Consider the following 16,024-nt stretch of genomic DNA (forward strand, 5'->3'; position numbering starts at 1 on the left):
TCCTCAAACATTAAACCGGTCATGAACTAAGTTTGTAAATTATGTTAGCGGTTTTCTTGACATGCATTGTGACGTGTTATCGTATTCATTTTATAATAGAAAACTATATCTGTTATATTAGAAAAGTATCGCATTCATAAATTTTTGATATTAAAAACACATCGCTATTACATAAGACAAACATTGCATTGATATAATAAAATATAGCAGTATCTTTGACTTATAGGTGATTTTGGCTTAGCAAACAATTTTCATACCGAGAAATCTGCCTTTCTTCGTACAAATGCTAACATTCTTCTGAAATTTCCCACAACTTGCAACTCGTTGATATAAGACAATATCGCTATTTGATATAAGAAACGTTTATATCGATTCGCTTCTTCCATAGACTGTGAACAGTTATTTGAATTTCATACGCTGTTAGGCCTTAATGCCTATAGTTTTCTAAATACAAAAAAATAATCATAGCACTTGGAGCCATATGATAATTTACGGACCAGATGATCATTTCTAAATATACACGGACATTTGGCCCGAAATGACAAAAAATATTATCTATGTCATACCGAACTGGTAGAGTGATCAAACAGAACAAATTGGTCTGATACTTACCTTTATAATAAAATTATGTGTTTGATACATTTGTTTAGCTACATGTACCAGTAATGTATTCAAACGCCAAAAACTTTGATAAGTAAATGCAGAATGAATTTTGATTATTTAGATTTTCAAAACGTCTTTTGTTAAAATTCCAAATCATCCCAGTATGCATTTGAAGTTTACTCATCGGTCAGGTCCAATATACGATATATGTTCAATTTTGTATTAATAGGAGTAATATAAGTCCTTTAAATTCCTCTATATTCCTTTTTTATCAGTATAAAACTAAGAAGTTTGCCAATGAAACAACTATCAACCAGACCCTAAATGTTGTAGATATCAGCAACTATATGTCCCCGTACAGCCTTCAACAATGTGCAAAACCCCACGCCGTATAGTAAGCAGGCATGCTTTGACCAAAGTAGTGGAACAGAGATAAATATTCACAAAAAAAGATTCAAACATCAAATATTTACTTAAAACTGTACGTGTTACATTCCAGTAGTCAAGGGTTGATGTCTCAAATTGTTATACTGCTAGCTAACAACTAAATTATAATTTTCTTTTTAAGTCCACAACAGTTGAGATTATTCACAGCTTATCACCAGTTTTGTCAGATTTTTATTTGCTCTTTTCTCATCCATTATTTAACAACCTGTACAACAATGGTAATTACAGGATTTAAGTGATATATTTTAAATGTGTTTGTGATTATTATTATACCGTTATTTTAGGTTAAGTTCTATTCCTGCACTATTTTTGTATTATATATTCTTTTATATGTAGGTTTTGTTAATCGATTAATCGGTGACCTTCTGAATTAGCCTTATCACCGGGTCTGTACTTACATGAGTAACACAACATGTTGAGCAAGATCTGCTAACCCGTCTGAATCACCTGAGATCCCCTCGTTCTTTTTTGTGGGGATCGTGTTGCTCAGTCTTTTGTTTTCTATATTGTGTTTTGTATATTGCGGTTGGTTTATTTGCTCTTTTTCTGGGAGTAATCTTAAAAGTTTTTCGTAATTTCTCAAGCCTAAAGCATACTACTGGTATTTATTTTCTTTTGTAAGACCTATGCTGACCTGCAGATGTCTTTTCATTATTGTCTTATCGAAGCAATCCCTCGTCTCCTTTGGGTTAAAATGAGAAAGAAAGAACATAAAATCCAAATATGTAGACCTGTTAAACTGGTAATAAGAGTTGTACGAGTCTATTTGATAGAGACATCAATTAATGAATCTTCACAGCTGCAATTAAATGATATATAAATGAATGTAGTTTACTGATAATAATAATAATAATGATTTATTTTATTATAGTGTCACATATTTGATCAGACATATATATACACAATATCATAAACAACACAAAATAAAAAGATCAAATACCCAGCCTTATGTAGACTTACGAGACACTTATGTACAAACATTTCTAAAATCAAAAAGTTAAAAGGTTTCATTAAACAAGTCATTGTAGTCTAAATGTTCAAAAATTCAAATTCTAAAATTTTTAAAAAGATTTAAAAAGATAAACTTATCTTCATACTGAGCTTTAAAAATAAGAAATAACAATAGAAAAATATTAATTATCACAGATAAACTTACAAAAAAGTAAAAGTTTTTCCAAAATGACTAAATAATTTGAGTTAAAATCACTGTTTATAAATATAAATAGAAAAACATTAAATATTTTTGCTTGATAAATTCTCATGTGCTAAATAGTTTTCGTCTCTGAAAAGATTTAAAAATTGCATATGACAAAGAAGTTTGTATATCTTCACAAGACATTATTTCGATAAATTTACTGTCCATATCCAAAGTATCGAAGCTATCAATTAAAGTTCTAGCTTTAGCAAACAATTCAAATCTAATATCGTCATATAATGGGCAAAACAACAAAAAATGTTTTTCACTTTCAACATCGTTGCTATTACATAGTCGGCATAGTCTTTCATCTACTGGTGTTCGCGGTCGGGCATATCGTCCTGTCTCGATCGCCAACGGCAGAGACCCGCTACGGAACAGGGTAACAGTTCGACGCACATTTTTGGGGAGTTGTAGCTTAAGGTATCGCTCAGTTTTAACGTTTGTTTTGTATAAACGGTATGTCCTTAATTTATTTCCGTTTACATTGTTCGAATCGTCAAACCTCAAACCATTATGAAGATATTAATCAGGGGGGAAAAACGAAGGAATCACCTACACTCGCAAATGACCGAGACCGGTTGCGTCGACAGAGTACATCATTTGTTCGAGGTTTTTTTTAGCATTTCAATGTAGTAATAATTAAAATATATGATTTTGTATTTTTCCTTAATATATTAACAGATGAAATACGTGTAAAAAATGCACCTCCAATAGGGAATTATACTCTAAGCGTGACAGTAACAGATCCATGTAACAAGTCTGACATTAGTACAACAACGATAGCAGTTATTAATAGAGTAAGATATATCATCAGTATATATGTTCAAAATATGACTATTCCATTTTTCGTATATGTACAAAACATGATTTAACCTCTTATAATACTAGATTTGTTTCAAACTTTGCACAGTTGATCCCTACAATATGTACATCGAAAATATAAAAAAAAAAATTGGGGGGCCACTGGCCATATAAGATAATTATATGGACCTTTAAATATCATACATTTTAGACTATTTTGTATAGAGCAAAAATTGGAAATTGGAATAAAATTTGGGGGCAATATAAGAGAGATGATTTACTTCTTATGACCAGTTTACCATGGAAACGGACAAGAAAGTTGATTTTAGGGATTTTCCATTGTAAAACTTATCCATTTCTTCACATTAAATAGCACCAACATATATCTTACAATTTTCATTAGAATTAATCAAAACTTTGCATAATTATTAAGTAGCATGTGTATATGTGCAAAAAGCCTAAGTTTGTTTTATTCAAACAGACTTTGGGGTTTTCATTGGTAAAACAAGGACTACAGTAGTTGTCGTTTGTTTATGTAATATATACGTGTTTCTCGTTTCTCGTTTTGTTTATATAGATTAGACCGTTGGTTTTCCCGTTTGAATGGTTTTACACTAGTGATTTTGGGGCCCTTTATAGCTTGTTGTTCGGTGTGAGCCAAGGCTCCGTGTTGAAGGCCGTACTTTTACCTATAATGGTTTACTTTTTAAATTGTTATTTGTATGGAGAGTTGTCTCATTGGCACTCACACCACATCTTCCTATATCTATTAGCTATTTACAAGTGCTTTATATAAGTCTCCTTTCTTATGAGCACCACCATGATATATGCTGTAAAGGAGACATTTATCACACGGGTTAGGCACAGTTTTAAGTGAGCATTTACCTATCCAGTTCCCCAGTTAGGCTGTTTTAGTTCTTACTATCACAAGTTAAATTACTTTCTAACTCTGTATGTGTGTGTGCAGTGTGGGTGGATGAGGATAGAGTCTTTAATCCTTTTTTTAAAGGTATGAATGAGCATCTGCGACATCCAGTACACATATTTTTGTACATTTTTTGAAAATATATACCCTATCATATAATTGCTAACTAAAAGTAGAACTAAAGCTATCATGATTATGTTATTTCATAGAGAGATAAAAAAAAAATTAATTTGACAAATATCTGATGTATTTATAACGTTGGTTTTAAATGCATCTTTGAATAAAATGCTCTGTTATGCGCAGCTTGATACGACCGCAGAGGTCGAAACCTGAATAGTTGGGACAAGTTTGGACACTACATTCATCCTTGATACAGCTCTAAATTTGGATTGTGATTACATATTTGACACAGGTCTATAATACAGAATGAATGTGGTCAAGGAACTGAAAAATGTTACAGTGAATTTGTAGAACTAGGGATTATGTATAATCACTGACAACTTCAGTGATTATATATAATTACTAACATTTTCAGGAATTATACATAATAACTAGAAAAAATGTCAGGGGTTATACATAATAACTGGAATGGAGAGACAATGTATAAAAGTAAACTAATTTATTCTATAAAATTAATTTTAAACTTAAATATTAAAATCTGAAGCACAATAGCCTAATACAAATCATTTATTTTTGCAAACTACATTGTAAATTTGGATGATATATTACAAGGGGTTTGGATTGGGGGTCTCTTATATTTTTATTCTTTAATGTTTTAGATAATTTTTCTCAATACTTTAATTATTTTGCCCATTATTCAATTCTGTATATTTTAGAACACTGTTATTCTCTATTTTTATTCATTGTCTATTTGTGTCTATTCTTAATTGTTTAGCCCTTTATTTTGCATTGTTTGCCTTTTATTCTCTATTCTGTAAACCACATTTAGACCCTTTACTATTGAATATTTGCTCTGCCTAACCTTCTTTTTTGAAAAAACAACAAACACACAAAACACTCAAAAAACTTTAGCCTTCAAATATTAAATCTGATTTTACTGCACTTTGAAGAGAAATAAAGTATTCATTCGAAACCCTGAAGGTGCTAAAAAGGTCAGTCAAACACCTCAAATTGATTCCTTGTGTATTATCTGAGCATAATGTCATGTTTCGTAGTCAGGCATTTTCCTTTCAGCCCTTTTATGAACTATGTTCATAATGTTTTTGGGTCTCCCTTTCTTTCCATGATCAACATGCGGAATTGGTATCACAGCCTCCATAAAAATGTGTTCAATCTATCTAGCATGTGTTCTGTGTGTGTTTCTGGATGTTTAGTTTTCCCCCCAATACTTTTTTCTAATGACTATTTTCCTACATTGAAAATAAGTAACCTCTCCTTACCCCCTGGAGCCTTCCATAAAACATATATTACAAAGTTTCTAAATAAATACTCTAAGGGGACATGCCACCCAAACTTGTTGAGATGAAAACACTCATTATTGTGATATAAACAAATCTTTGTTACAATCTAAATAAAAGAACGGGGTTCCAATGTTCCTCGCGTTGCACTTATTTTGTCTGTACAAGTGCAATCCCAGGACAATAACTTAAAAAAGCTTCTTTTTTGTACTTTAAAAGTTTTTACAAATTCGTGGTCTGATAATTAGCGGACGATGTGTAATACTTACTTTACAGACATTTCACCATTTGTTTAAATACATTTTTCGCATATTTTCTGGTCCTTTTCGAGTGTAAAACAAGTGCGAAACTGCTTAATAAGCTATCAAAATGAAGATCGTTTTCCATCTGATTTACAGTATTCATGAAAAACAGTCTACGTGTTTTCGATTTTTATGAATTATCTTCTCTATATCTCTTCTCCGACGTTAAGAACATTCTCCTTTTGCAAAACGGAAGTGCATTTGCAACAATGAAAATTGCTACAATAAACTTTATAAAGTTATAATATTGCAGTTTCCAAATATATTACTCATCTTCAATGTATTTAATTAAAATTGATTAATTGTATTAATCCAAATTAATTGAAGTGGCTAATTACGACAATGATAATGACTTACAATATCATTGCGCAACAAAATGAGCAGAAGGCGCGAACGTTTAAACTTCTATACTACCGTAAACTAGTAAAGCTAGTGTCATTGGTAATTCAGAAACTACTGCTCCATCTGTAGACAATTGTTTGTATTATCGACGTTTTTCCTTAGACATGATGTTGGTTGTTTTTACTCAACTTTAGGCTTTTGATTCCTTGTGGAAAAAAATACCGGGAAAATAGAAACAAGCTCTTTTATGTGTGCCGATCGAAGCCTGGCATATTTGTTCTCCTTCTGAACTGAAGGTAGAATTCTTTTTCGTACAATTGTTTTGCAAAACATTATGTTAGCATTTAAATGGTATTAAAAAAGAGGTTTTGATTTCTTGTGAAAAAAACCTAAAAAGAAATTTCGGCGGAATAGGAACAAGCTCTTTCATGGATGCCGATCGAAGCCTGGCATATTTTTTCTCCTTCAGAATTGAAGATAGTGTTCTTCATACAATTGTTTTGCAAAATATTATGTTAGCATGTAAATTGTTTAAAAAAAAGAGGCTAAAGATACAAGAGGGACAATCAAAACTCATTAATTGAAGAGAGACCGACATTAACCATGACATGTACAAAGTCAGTGATAAATCATATTGCATGATGTCACAATAAAACAACAGAGGATGGGATTGTAGCTCAACAATCAGAACAAAGCTGTGGTTATATATGAGTCAGATATTCTATGGAGGTCTACTCCTGATTGCGTCCAAAAAAACTTTCGAAGGATGTCATCAACTTAATCACTTCGAATCCTTGGTTCAAAAGCTTTCTTGTAAGCAGCAACCTTCTATCAAGGAAATCATGATAGGAAATGAGGTCTGGCGTATCGTTTCATCTGGAATATATATACTTCATTGGCAGAAACTACTGAAATGATGCGATATAGAAAGGAATGTTCACAATAAGAAAGATGAAATCATCTGTTTTGTGTTAAAGTTTTGTTCTCAACCGAACCATATTGTCAATTTCTAGATAACGTCAAAATATGAGGCTGACTTTAATATATCTGGGGTATTTTTATTTCAAGTTCATTGGGATAGATAAGTTCAACATAGTCACCAAATTTTTACTTATTTATTGAGCTGACATCATCTATGTAGCGGAATGTAAAGTTAATGAAGCTTCTGTATGAAGTCTGGCTCGTATGAATAAGGGAACAGGTCGGCAAGGAGAGCACAGTTAGTTTAAAAGGATGGTTGTGTGATGACAAAAAGACGTCCCCCAAACGTGATAAATATGGATTCATTCAAACAATAAGCATTTTAACTACATGTGTATTTCAGAAAACTTTTTGTATGAATCATTAGATTTCTAAACCATTGAACTTTTGAATTATTGGCCTTTGAAAAACCATTTTGTCATAAGTTGCATTCCATGTAAACTGTTATCATTATGAACTTTGCTTTAAAAGTTGGACATTTATTTATTTCAGCTTCCTGTAATTAACAACCTTCCAAGTAATGTGTCAATATCAGAGGATATACCAGATAACACTCTTATATTTACAATAAATGCCACAGACACAGTTACTGACCCGTTAACATGCGAGAAGAATGGAGGAGGTGGTATTCCATTTTCTGTTTCTGCCATACCTTCAACAACAACAGGTAAAATTTAAAACTGATTGTTTATTAAAAATGTAGTATTCCAAATTTTTACTGAAGTAACATATATCTTAAACGATTGTAAAATCATACTACATTCTACATAGATAACTAAAAAGGCTTCTAATGTATCGTGTGCAATACTGCTGTTCAAATATTTATAGTAAGAGTCTTTACTTTGTATTAATTTATTTTCACCATAATATTATGTATTTATGATGAACTAGAGAGACATATTGTCTATATATTTGAACGTAATACGTTCTTGTGTTTTAAGGTCATGTTTAACCGAATTTTGACATTAAAAACTGTATTTGATATTTGCTGTGGACCAGTTACGGTAAGTTAGTCAGGTGAAAATAGAATGAATAAACTTTTTATAGATTTTAGTTGTTTGCGTCGCATGTCAATAAATTGACAGTATCTAAAGCATCTTCCGAATGAACAGACCTTTCAGTTGTTCAAAAATTTAATTTAGTAAAGGTTGTTTTTACCGAACTACGAACACGAACTGACAAGGCCATGGCAAAAGACGGAAACCGACTCAAAAATAAACAACAGTATACAAAACACAACAAAGAAAACTAAAGACTAAGCACCACGAACCCTGCCAAAAACCGGGGTGATCTCGGGTGCCCCTGAAGGGTAAGAAGATCTTGCTTCATATGTGACACCCGTCGTGCCGCTCATTTAAGTACAACCTAATGATAAGTCTAATTTGGTATGTCAAATTCAAGGAAAAGAGGATGGATTGTGGTTATAACAATCAGAACATTTCCGTCGTCATCACTGAAACTGATATTCCACCTCCTGATTGTGTCCGTAAAATTTTCGAAGAGATGATTTCAACTTCAACTCTTCGTTTAAATGCTTTCTTGTAAGCAGAAACCCTCTATCAAGGAAATCATGATAGGAAATGCAAGCTTTTTTAGTACCAACTGGGAGAAATATACTACAAATGCATGCGCTGCTGGAATGTTGATACATAGAAATGTAAAGTTCAAAATTGGGAAGCTGAAATGTTTCTTTTGTCGTAAAGTTCACAATTGGGGTCTGCAATGATTTCTTTTGAGGTAGGTTTATTTCTAAACCGATCCTCATTGATAATTTCTAGATGTAGGTCAAGATATTAAGTCACCAAACTTTGATTTATTTAGTGAAAGCACATCATTTATATAGAAGAAGGTGAAGTTAATAGATAATACTAGCTTCTTTTAACTCTTCCAAAGTTATATTTTATGAAATGTGTAAGTTTATAAAAAGGGATAACACATTGCCTTCTAAATGACTTGGAAATTAGTGTCTCAATTTTGGTCATCTAAAAAAAAGAAAAGTGCAGCTCTGTTTTAAACTTAGTTACCTTGATGTGAATTATCCTGCCACTAGAAAACAAAATAATTTCTTTGAAATGAAGTTAACACAGGTGTCATATTTTTAATCGCATGGCTCAAAATTGATCAGATTTAGATGCATTACGGAAGATGTAGATATATATAACAGCGACATAAAAGTTTTCTAAATCGACATCCGAAAATCAAGTACAATGTAGCATTCGTCCATATGGAGTAAATATGTCAATCATTTTTAAATCCAATAAACGCTCGTAAGTTTTCATATGATGACTCACTATGAACTCGATAAACCCCTTATTGAAGAGTGATTTTATACTTTGAGCATTTGAAGTTTCTTTTTCGACGAAATTTCAGATTTTATCAAACAAAGTGACATTTTTTTCTCCTTTTCATAAAACTAATGTATGTAACATTTACAACCTACTATTAAACAATACCTTGCCAAAATTTATCTCATGCTATTATCAAAAATGTATAAAATATATTGGTCACCAAGATTTTCTCAAGCTCTAAATTTGTCTATTTTGTAAGGATAAACAAGGTTAATCATGGGAAAAGCAGTTGTGGGTGAATAGAATAAAAACTAACCGATGTATTGAAAATAAATATGAAGATAGCTCTTTAAATGTGCTTTCTGAAAATGAAATAAAAATTGGGGTCACCATACTCGTTTTCTAAGCTACATAATAAAATCAGTTAATTCACCGTACATTCCTTATAAAAAGATTGATTGATTGATTGTTGGTTGCTTAACGTTATAAAAAGAGTAATGTAGCCTGATAAAACAAAAATTTATGATCAATAAAAATAAACTCATCATAGATATCAGGAATAGAAATGTCATCTTTGGTTATAAAAAAAAAAAGATGTTACCCAAGATTTTTTTTTTCATTTAAAAGAAGTCTCAAAAATAAATATCATTTCAATTTTAAATTTGATAGTTTCAATAAAAACGAGATAAAAATTTTCAAGCTATTTACAATAAAAAAAAATATTTAGACCCCCCCCCCCCCCAAACACACACAATCCAACCTTAACGTCCGGTGCCACAATGTGTCATGTATATTCTGGGCAAAACAAATTTACAATTGATTTACCATGAGAAGGTCATGCAAGGTTATTTGAATTGAATAAAGGAATGAAAACATAGACTGTCATTAGAAAATTGGAGCTTTTCGGAATTTGTGGATGTAATGCTCTACAATTTCGTATCTAATTTTGCTTTCTCATCGTTGTGATTTTAGCGCCGATGATTAGTTTTATGTATCGAAACGGGTGTCTTGCGTACCAAATAATGCGCCTGGAATCTTTCTTTGATGAATTTAAACATCATTTTCAGATTATGGTGTGTACTTGGACTCCGGAGTGACTTTAAATTATGATGTTAATCCTTCATACACTATAACTGTAGCATGTAACGATGGAAATGATACTGTTGATGGCGTATTGACAATCATTATTATCCCGAATCAGGTATGTATGATCTAATTGATATATCATTAGTCCTTATACACATACGATGTCAACTTATGTCTCAAAACAAATTAGGAAATCACATTTTACAAAAAATACATCACGAACATTAAGAGACTATCCTTGTAAACATATTGGCTCTTTGAATTAACCTATTCTGAAAGATTATAAATTAAACATTGTAGTAAGATCGTTGCATAATGCCTTTCTTAGTTCATGGATTGGTTTGAATTTTTTTAAGTTTTACAAAACTGCTCGTGCAATTTTCATTGTTATTCAACGCAAAATAATTATCTAAGATACCTGGGACGATCTCATTTCATAAAGGATCTCTTTTGTTTACTTATTTTACCTCGAACTTATTAACCCGGTGTCACAGTGTAGATACTATTCTGTACGCTATCCGGAAGTCGCGATTTTCGAAGCGAGAACTTTTTGGATCGCATTTTAAATTTGATGGATATACTGAATTAAATGGTAAGTTGATCATCTGTACATTGCTTAATGATTAATTCAGCTGACATCGGTTTTCTCAAATGGTTAAGAATTAAATTTAGCACATTCATTATTCGTATCTTTGCCTTAATCAATATATTTTCAAGTGCATCACTAAGGAAAATCAGTCTGTGAACCTAAAAACTATCTTTTTACCCTCTTAGTGTACAAATTAACGTAAACACCAGACTTAATTAACTAAATGAAGTATATTTCAAATGGTGGTAAAAATTTCAACAAGATCTTTGAAGCCAGAAATAAGAAAATTACACTTGTTTGAATTTCTCACTGTACGATCAGTCTCGCATGTATATTTTGAAACTGTATGATCAGTCTTTATTTCACTGTATTCTAGTGGTGATTTCAAAGTTATTTACAATAGTTTTACATTAGAAGGTGGCATTTTTCTAAATAACACAAATATATTTCAATAAATTCACATCCTGAAAACTTATGAAACATGTTTACCTTAATACGGTGTACTCGACTTACTGCTTGTGTGTATAAGTTTCCGAACTGTCCACCGTTATACTTAAAATTGTACAAACACACAGATTTAATTGTTATATAAAAATGCATGTATTTGCACACATTCAAGGCCGTACTGTTGCCTATAATTGATCACAGTTCATTCACTTTGTTTTGGAAGTAGAGCTGTCTCTTTGATCCCCAATTGTACACCCCTTTGTAAAGCGGTGGTTTATAATGATAATAATGTTCGTCTTTCCGTTCGTTCGTTGAACCGGTACAATATGTTTCGCCGTTTTTGTAACCGCATCTCCTCATAAACTACTTAATATACAATGGGGTTTCCAGCCATTTTTAAATGGAGAGAGGGTCCAACCCAGGAGAAAGGGGGATTCCAAATATATGTTCCAATACAAATTCATTGATAGTTAAAAAAAGGTTTCAAACCGCCGGATCCCCTTTTTTTGGATCCGTCACTGATATGAATATTAATTAAATCTTACTCGGATTCCTTATCATAAATGATAATGACTGCATTGTGCACCGTCTATTTCGAATTTTAGTAAACATCTTTTATGGGGTTTCTTTATATAAGATACGGACTTTGCATTATATGGGGCACCCATCAGGTATTTCCAACACTTCCTAAACCAATTATTAAAGTCTTCTGAAATTGCTCCATTTTTTATCAATTAAAGCATTATGCACCTTCTATTTCGAATTTTTGGTTAAAATATTTTTTATGTTTCTATATCTAAAATACGGACTTTGCCATAGCCTTATATTGGGCGTACCTATTTTATATTCACAAATTCCTTCAGACACTTAACTTAATGAATCTTTTTTAGATTCTTTATCATTTAATTCAATTGTGCACCTCTTGTTTTGATTTTTCGAAAAAAAATCAGTTTTCTCTTTCCGTGATAAGGCCTTTTCAACTACCTTATTGGGTGGTACCCATTTACTATACGCAACTCTTCTAAACTTACCGTATATTAATAAAACGCACGGACACGAATGGAAACACCATTTTTAAATCTTCCAAGAAGCATATCTAATGACCAGAACAATCGAAATCGTCAATATCAAACTTAATCTCTATTTTGGCATCAGTAGAGAAATTAAAATTTTAAAAGCTTTGATTGAACGGTTCATGAGTAAAGGGCATGGACAATGTTTGGCAGCATTCTAACATCACCAAAATAATATAAATAAGAAGATGTGGTATGAGTGCCCATGAGACAACTCTCAATCCAATTCCCAACTTATTTTAAAGTTTCAGTACAGCGGGTTTAAACGTTTTAATGGTCGCACCAACCTTCAACCTACCAACCGATTTTTCTGTGGAAAATCCTGTTAAAAAGGGTGACAGTAGGTCCAAGGACACAGTTATCGTCCTTTGGTTTTCGTTGTCTTTGGTTTTATAGTCCCTAGTGTAAACAGTGTATAACTTGCATGTTTTATTTGACACACTTTCCAAATTTATTTCTTGATATCAAATGCATGAAATATTAAGTAGGGGGATGTATTTACATGTTAAGAAAATTTGGGTGCTGAATCTTTATGTTAAGTAGTGATTTGGTCCAGTTCAAAAAGGTCAAATTTTATCACGTCTGAAGCTGTCAAACTGACTTTTACACCCCCTTAACACAGAATTGTCAATATTTTGAGTTAGAGCTGGTAGAAGTTTCTATAATGTTGATATTATTTATCTCACTGGTAGTACACTACACTGTAAAAATCTTTTTGAGAAAGAGCAGGTTCGATTTTTTTAATTTGAATTTATTGTCTAAAAGAAGTGCACTACGAAATAACTGTGTTCTCGGGCCAGTGCATAAGCAAATTATTATCATTTTCATAAGTTGTCACGCAATTAACAAATGCAATCAGTACAATGAAATATATATGGATTAACCCAGAAATCGCTTTTTAAAGAAAAATGATAATATCCTTTTCATTTCAGGTAATGATTTCTGTAAACTTACCCAAATTTTATCACATGAATTATCCCCCTTCGCAAAGCTTTCTTTATGCATTTTTTTGTAATTTCGAAAGAGACAAGCTTGATTTATGTTATCATCAATTGGTCAACGGCGGACGGTGTAAATAGTCTTTAAAAATGTAATAGCTAAACAGATAACTGCAACGATACACTATTACAAAGTCCACAAGCAAATCATGTATTGCTTTTTAGGCATTTGATTTTAAATAAGACTGACGGAACAAAAATACAATTATTTTGCAGTCTACAAAAATCATCAGAACTATATTTATATTGTCTGATGAAAGATATTACACGTTATAGTTCCCTGGACAGTTCATAATATCACATAGACACGTATATACCTTCAAATTGCCGTTGTTTTTTTTCTTCCTTCAAAATCACGACTGGTCATACAGTCAAAAAAATGAAATCGCTTCTAGGATACAGTCAGTTATAGACTGATCGTACAGTAATTTATTTTGTGATCCTCATGGAAAACATATTTTTTATGGGAAATACGAATATTCTACTTAAATACGAAAAGAATATTGAAACAGTATATATTTAACTGTAAACTGATGCAAATATTTGCAATCAAAGATTATTTGCTTTGTACTACGAGAGCAAAATTGTCCATCGATTTCACTTTTTTCTATCAAGTTGGTATGATGCACACGTATATTTTATGTTCTAGTGCATGTTTTTGTTACAGTTACACATATTTATGATGCTATACATACCTTGAAGATGTTCAAAGCACTTTATTGATATAGGTGTTAACAAATGATGAGAAAAGTCACCGTAGGCAAAACCGTTGTGTTAGCCAGTTGGAAATCATCGCTTCGAAAATCGCGACTTCCGGATAGCGTACAGAATAGTATCTACACTGTGGGTGTTGGTCTTTAAGTTGAGGTTGAATTAACTAAAAAATTAATCGGGCATGACTAATTTAATATATATAATTAGACACGCCCTGTTAGAATCAGGGGGTCCAAAATAGGATTGGGAGGAAAAAAAACAGCCAGCGAAATACTGTTATTTTCAATTTCAGAGAACCAAAGTGCTTTTTGACTCATTTTAAAATATCTCCGGCCAATAATTAGACGGTGAAAATACAAGCTTGTCCGAAACCGGGAAATGTTAGCTGCAGTAGGAATTTATTTACAAAATAAGTTCAGATCTCATTTACTTATTGTGGCCGTTATAGATTGTAAATGCGTGTCGATCGTTTTGTTTTTGGTATTCGTCTACCGTGGGGAAAAATGAGGGGGAAAAGGGGTGGGGAATTTTGATCATGGTTCAACTTTATTCTAGTACGATATGCATTTAACCTCTGTTAAACGCTCTTTCTTATTAAAGTGTCACTCTAATATTGTTATCATTTGCTGCATGTCGATCCGTTTTGTATCTCGTCGTGAATATGCATGACATATTTGCCACTAGACATTAAGGTAGCAATCAAATAATCAGATGCATTTAGTGATTTAGTGACGTATGATCATTGGTCTTTAGTTGATAATTGGCTCACAAAGTTCTTATATATTTGATTTTTATTCATATTTGATATTTTAAGCGTAACTTCTCTTTGCATTTATTTTTTTTAACATTAAATAACGTAGTCCACATCAGGGGTTACATACATTATATCCTATCCAGCCAAACTTGGAGAAGGTGAGCAGAACACTCAGAACAAAATCTTCTTTGAGTGACAATAACTCATATTTTGAAGCGTACAACCACGGCAGTCTCGTTTAGGTGACAAATGTCATTAAGGTCTTTCCTTTTTCTATAAGGAAAGACCTTACTGTATTTCTTCTGATTATTATTAGGTCTTTCCACTTTTCGTGGAAAGACCTTTTCATTTTCTTCTGATTAATAGGTCTTTCCACTTTTCGTGGAAAGACCTTTTGTTTTTCTTCTGATTATTTTTTTTTTTTTTTTTTTTTCTTCTGCCGTCTGAGATGCTTTTTCGTTTTACAACATATCGAATGGATGTTTGGCCAATGATGTTGTACAGTAATGGGGGTTTCAAAACTCACCCTGTGTGACCGAACACTTATTCTTATAGGAGTTATCTCCCCTTTTGTATTTGAAATCGGTATTTCTCCACAACCATACAAGTGATTGACCTGGGGTCTTTTGATTTGAGATCACTGACCTATGACCTTGAAATTGAGGTCAAGGTCAAAGGTCAACTTGACGTTCTAGATTTTGTCCTTTGCTTTAAAATCTTTGTTGTTCATTATAAAACACTTAAGTCTTCTGCATATACCTCTTAATCTTATTTTTTTATATCAGTTTGAGGTACCAAATTACATCAACAAGGAGTGACCTTTTCTAACATCTTTTTTTTTAATTTCATTCTTATTATCGAGGTGGAAAGACCTTCAATTGTTCTCTGAAGAATTGATTTTTAATTTTTTTTTTTTTTTTTTTTTAGGTCTTTCCACTTTTGGTGAAAGACCATTTGTTTTTCTTCTGATTATTTTTTTTTTCTGCCGTTTCATTCTTATTATCGAGGTGGAAAGACCTTCAATTGTTCTCTGAAGAATTGATTTTTGATTTTTTTTT

General features: G+C 32.0%; 1 protein-coding gene across 1 annotated transcript in view; it reads left to right on the forward strand.

The window, feature by feature from the left end:
- Positions 1-16,024, forward strand: part of LOC139495630 (protocadherin Fat 3-like) — an 88,924-nt gene that overhangs the window by 16,720 nt on the left and 56,180 nt on the right. Inside the window, exons 5-7 of the mRNA XM_071283921.1 lie at positions 2,930-3,045; positions 7,510-7,684; positions 10,373-10,506. Of these exons, the coding sequence (XP_071140022.1) occupies positions 2,930-3,045; positions 7,510-7,684; positions 10,373-10,506 (425 nt within the window). The remainder of the gene's footprint in view (positions 1-2,929; positions 3,046-7,509; positions 7,685-10,372; positions 10,507-16,024) is intronic.

The sequence above is a fragment of the Mytilus edulis genome, chromosome 1 (assembly GCF_963676685.1).
Source record: "Mytilus edulis chromosome 1, xbMytEdul2.2, whole genome shotgun sequence".
NCBI classification, from domain to species: domain Eukaryota; kingdom Metazoa; phylum Mollusca; class Bivalvia; order Mytilida; family Mytilidae; genus Mytilus; species Mytilus edulis.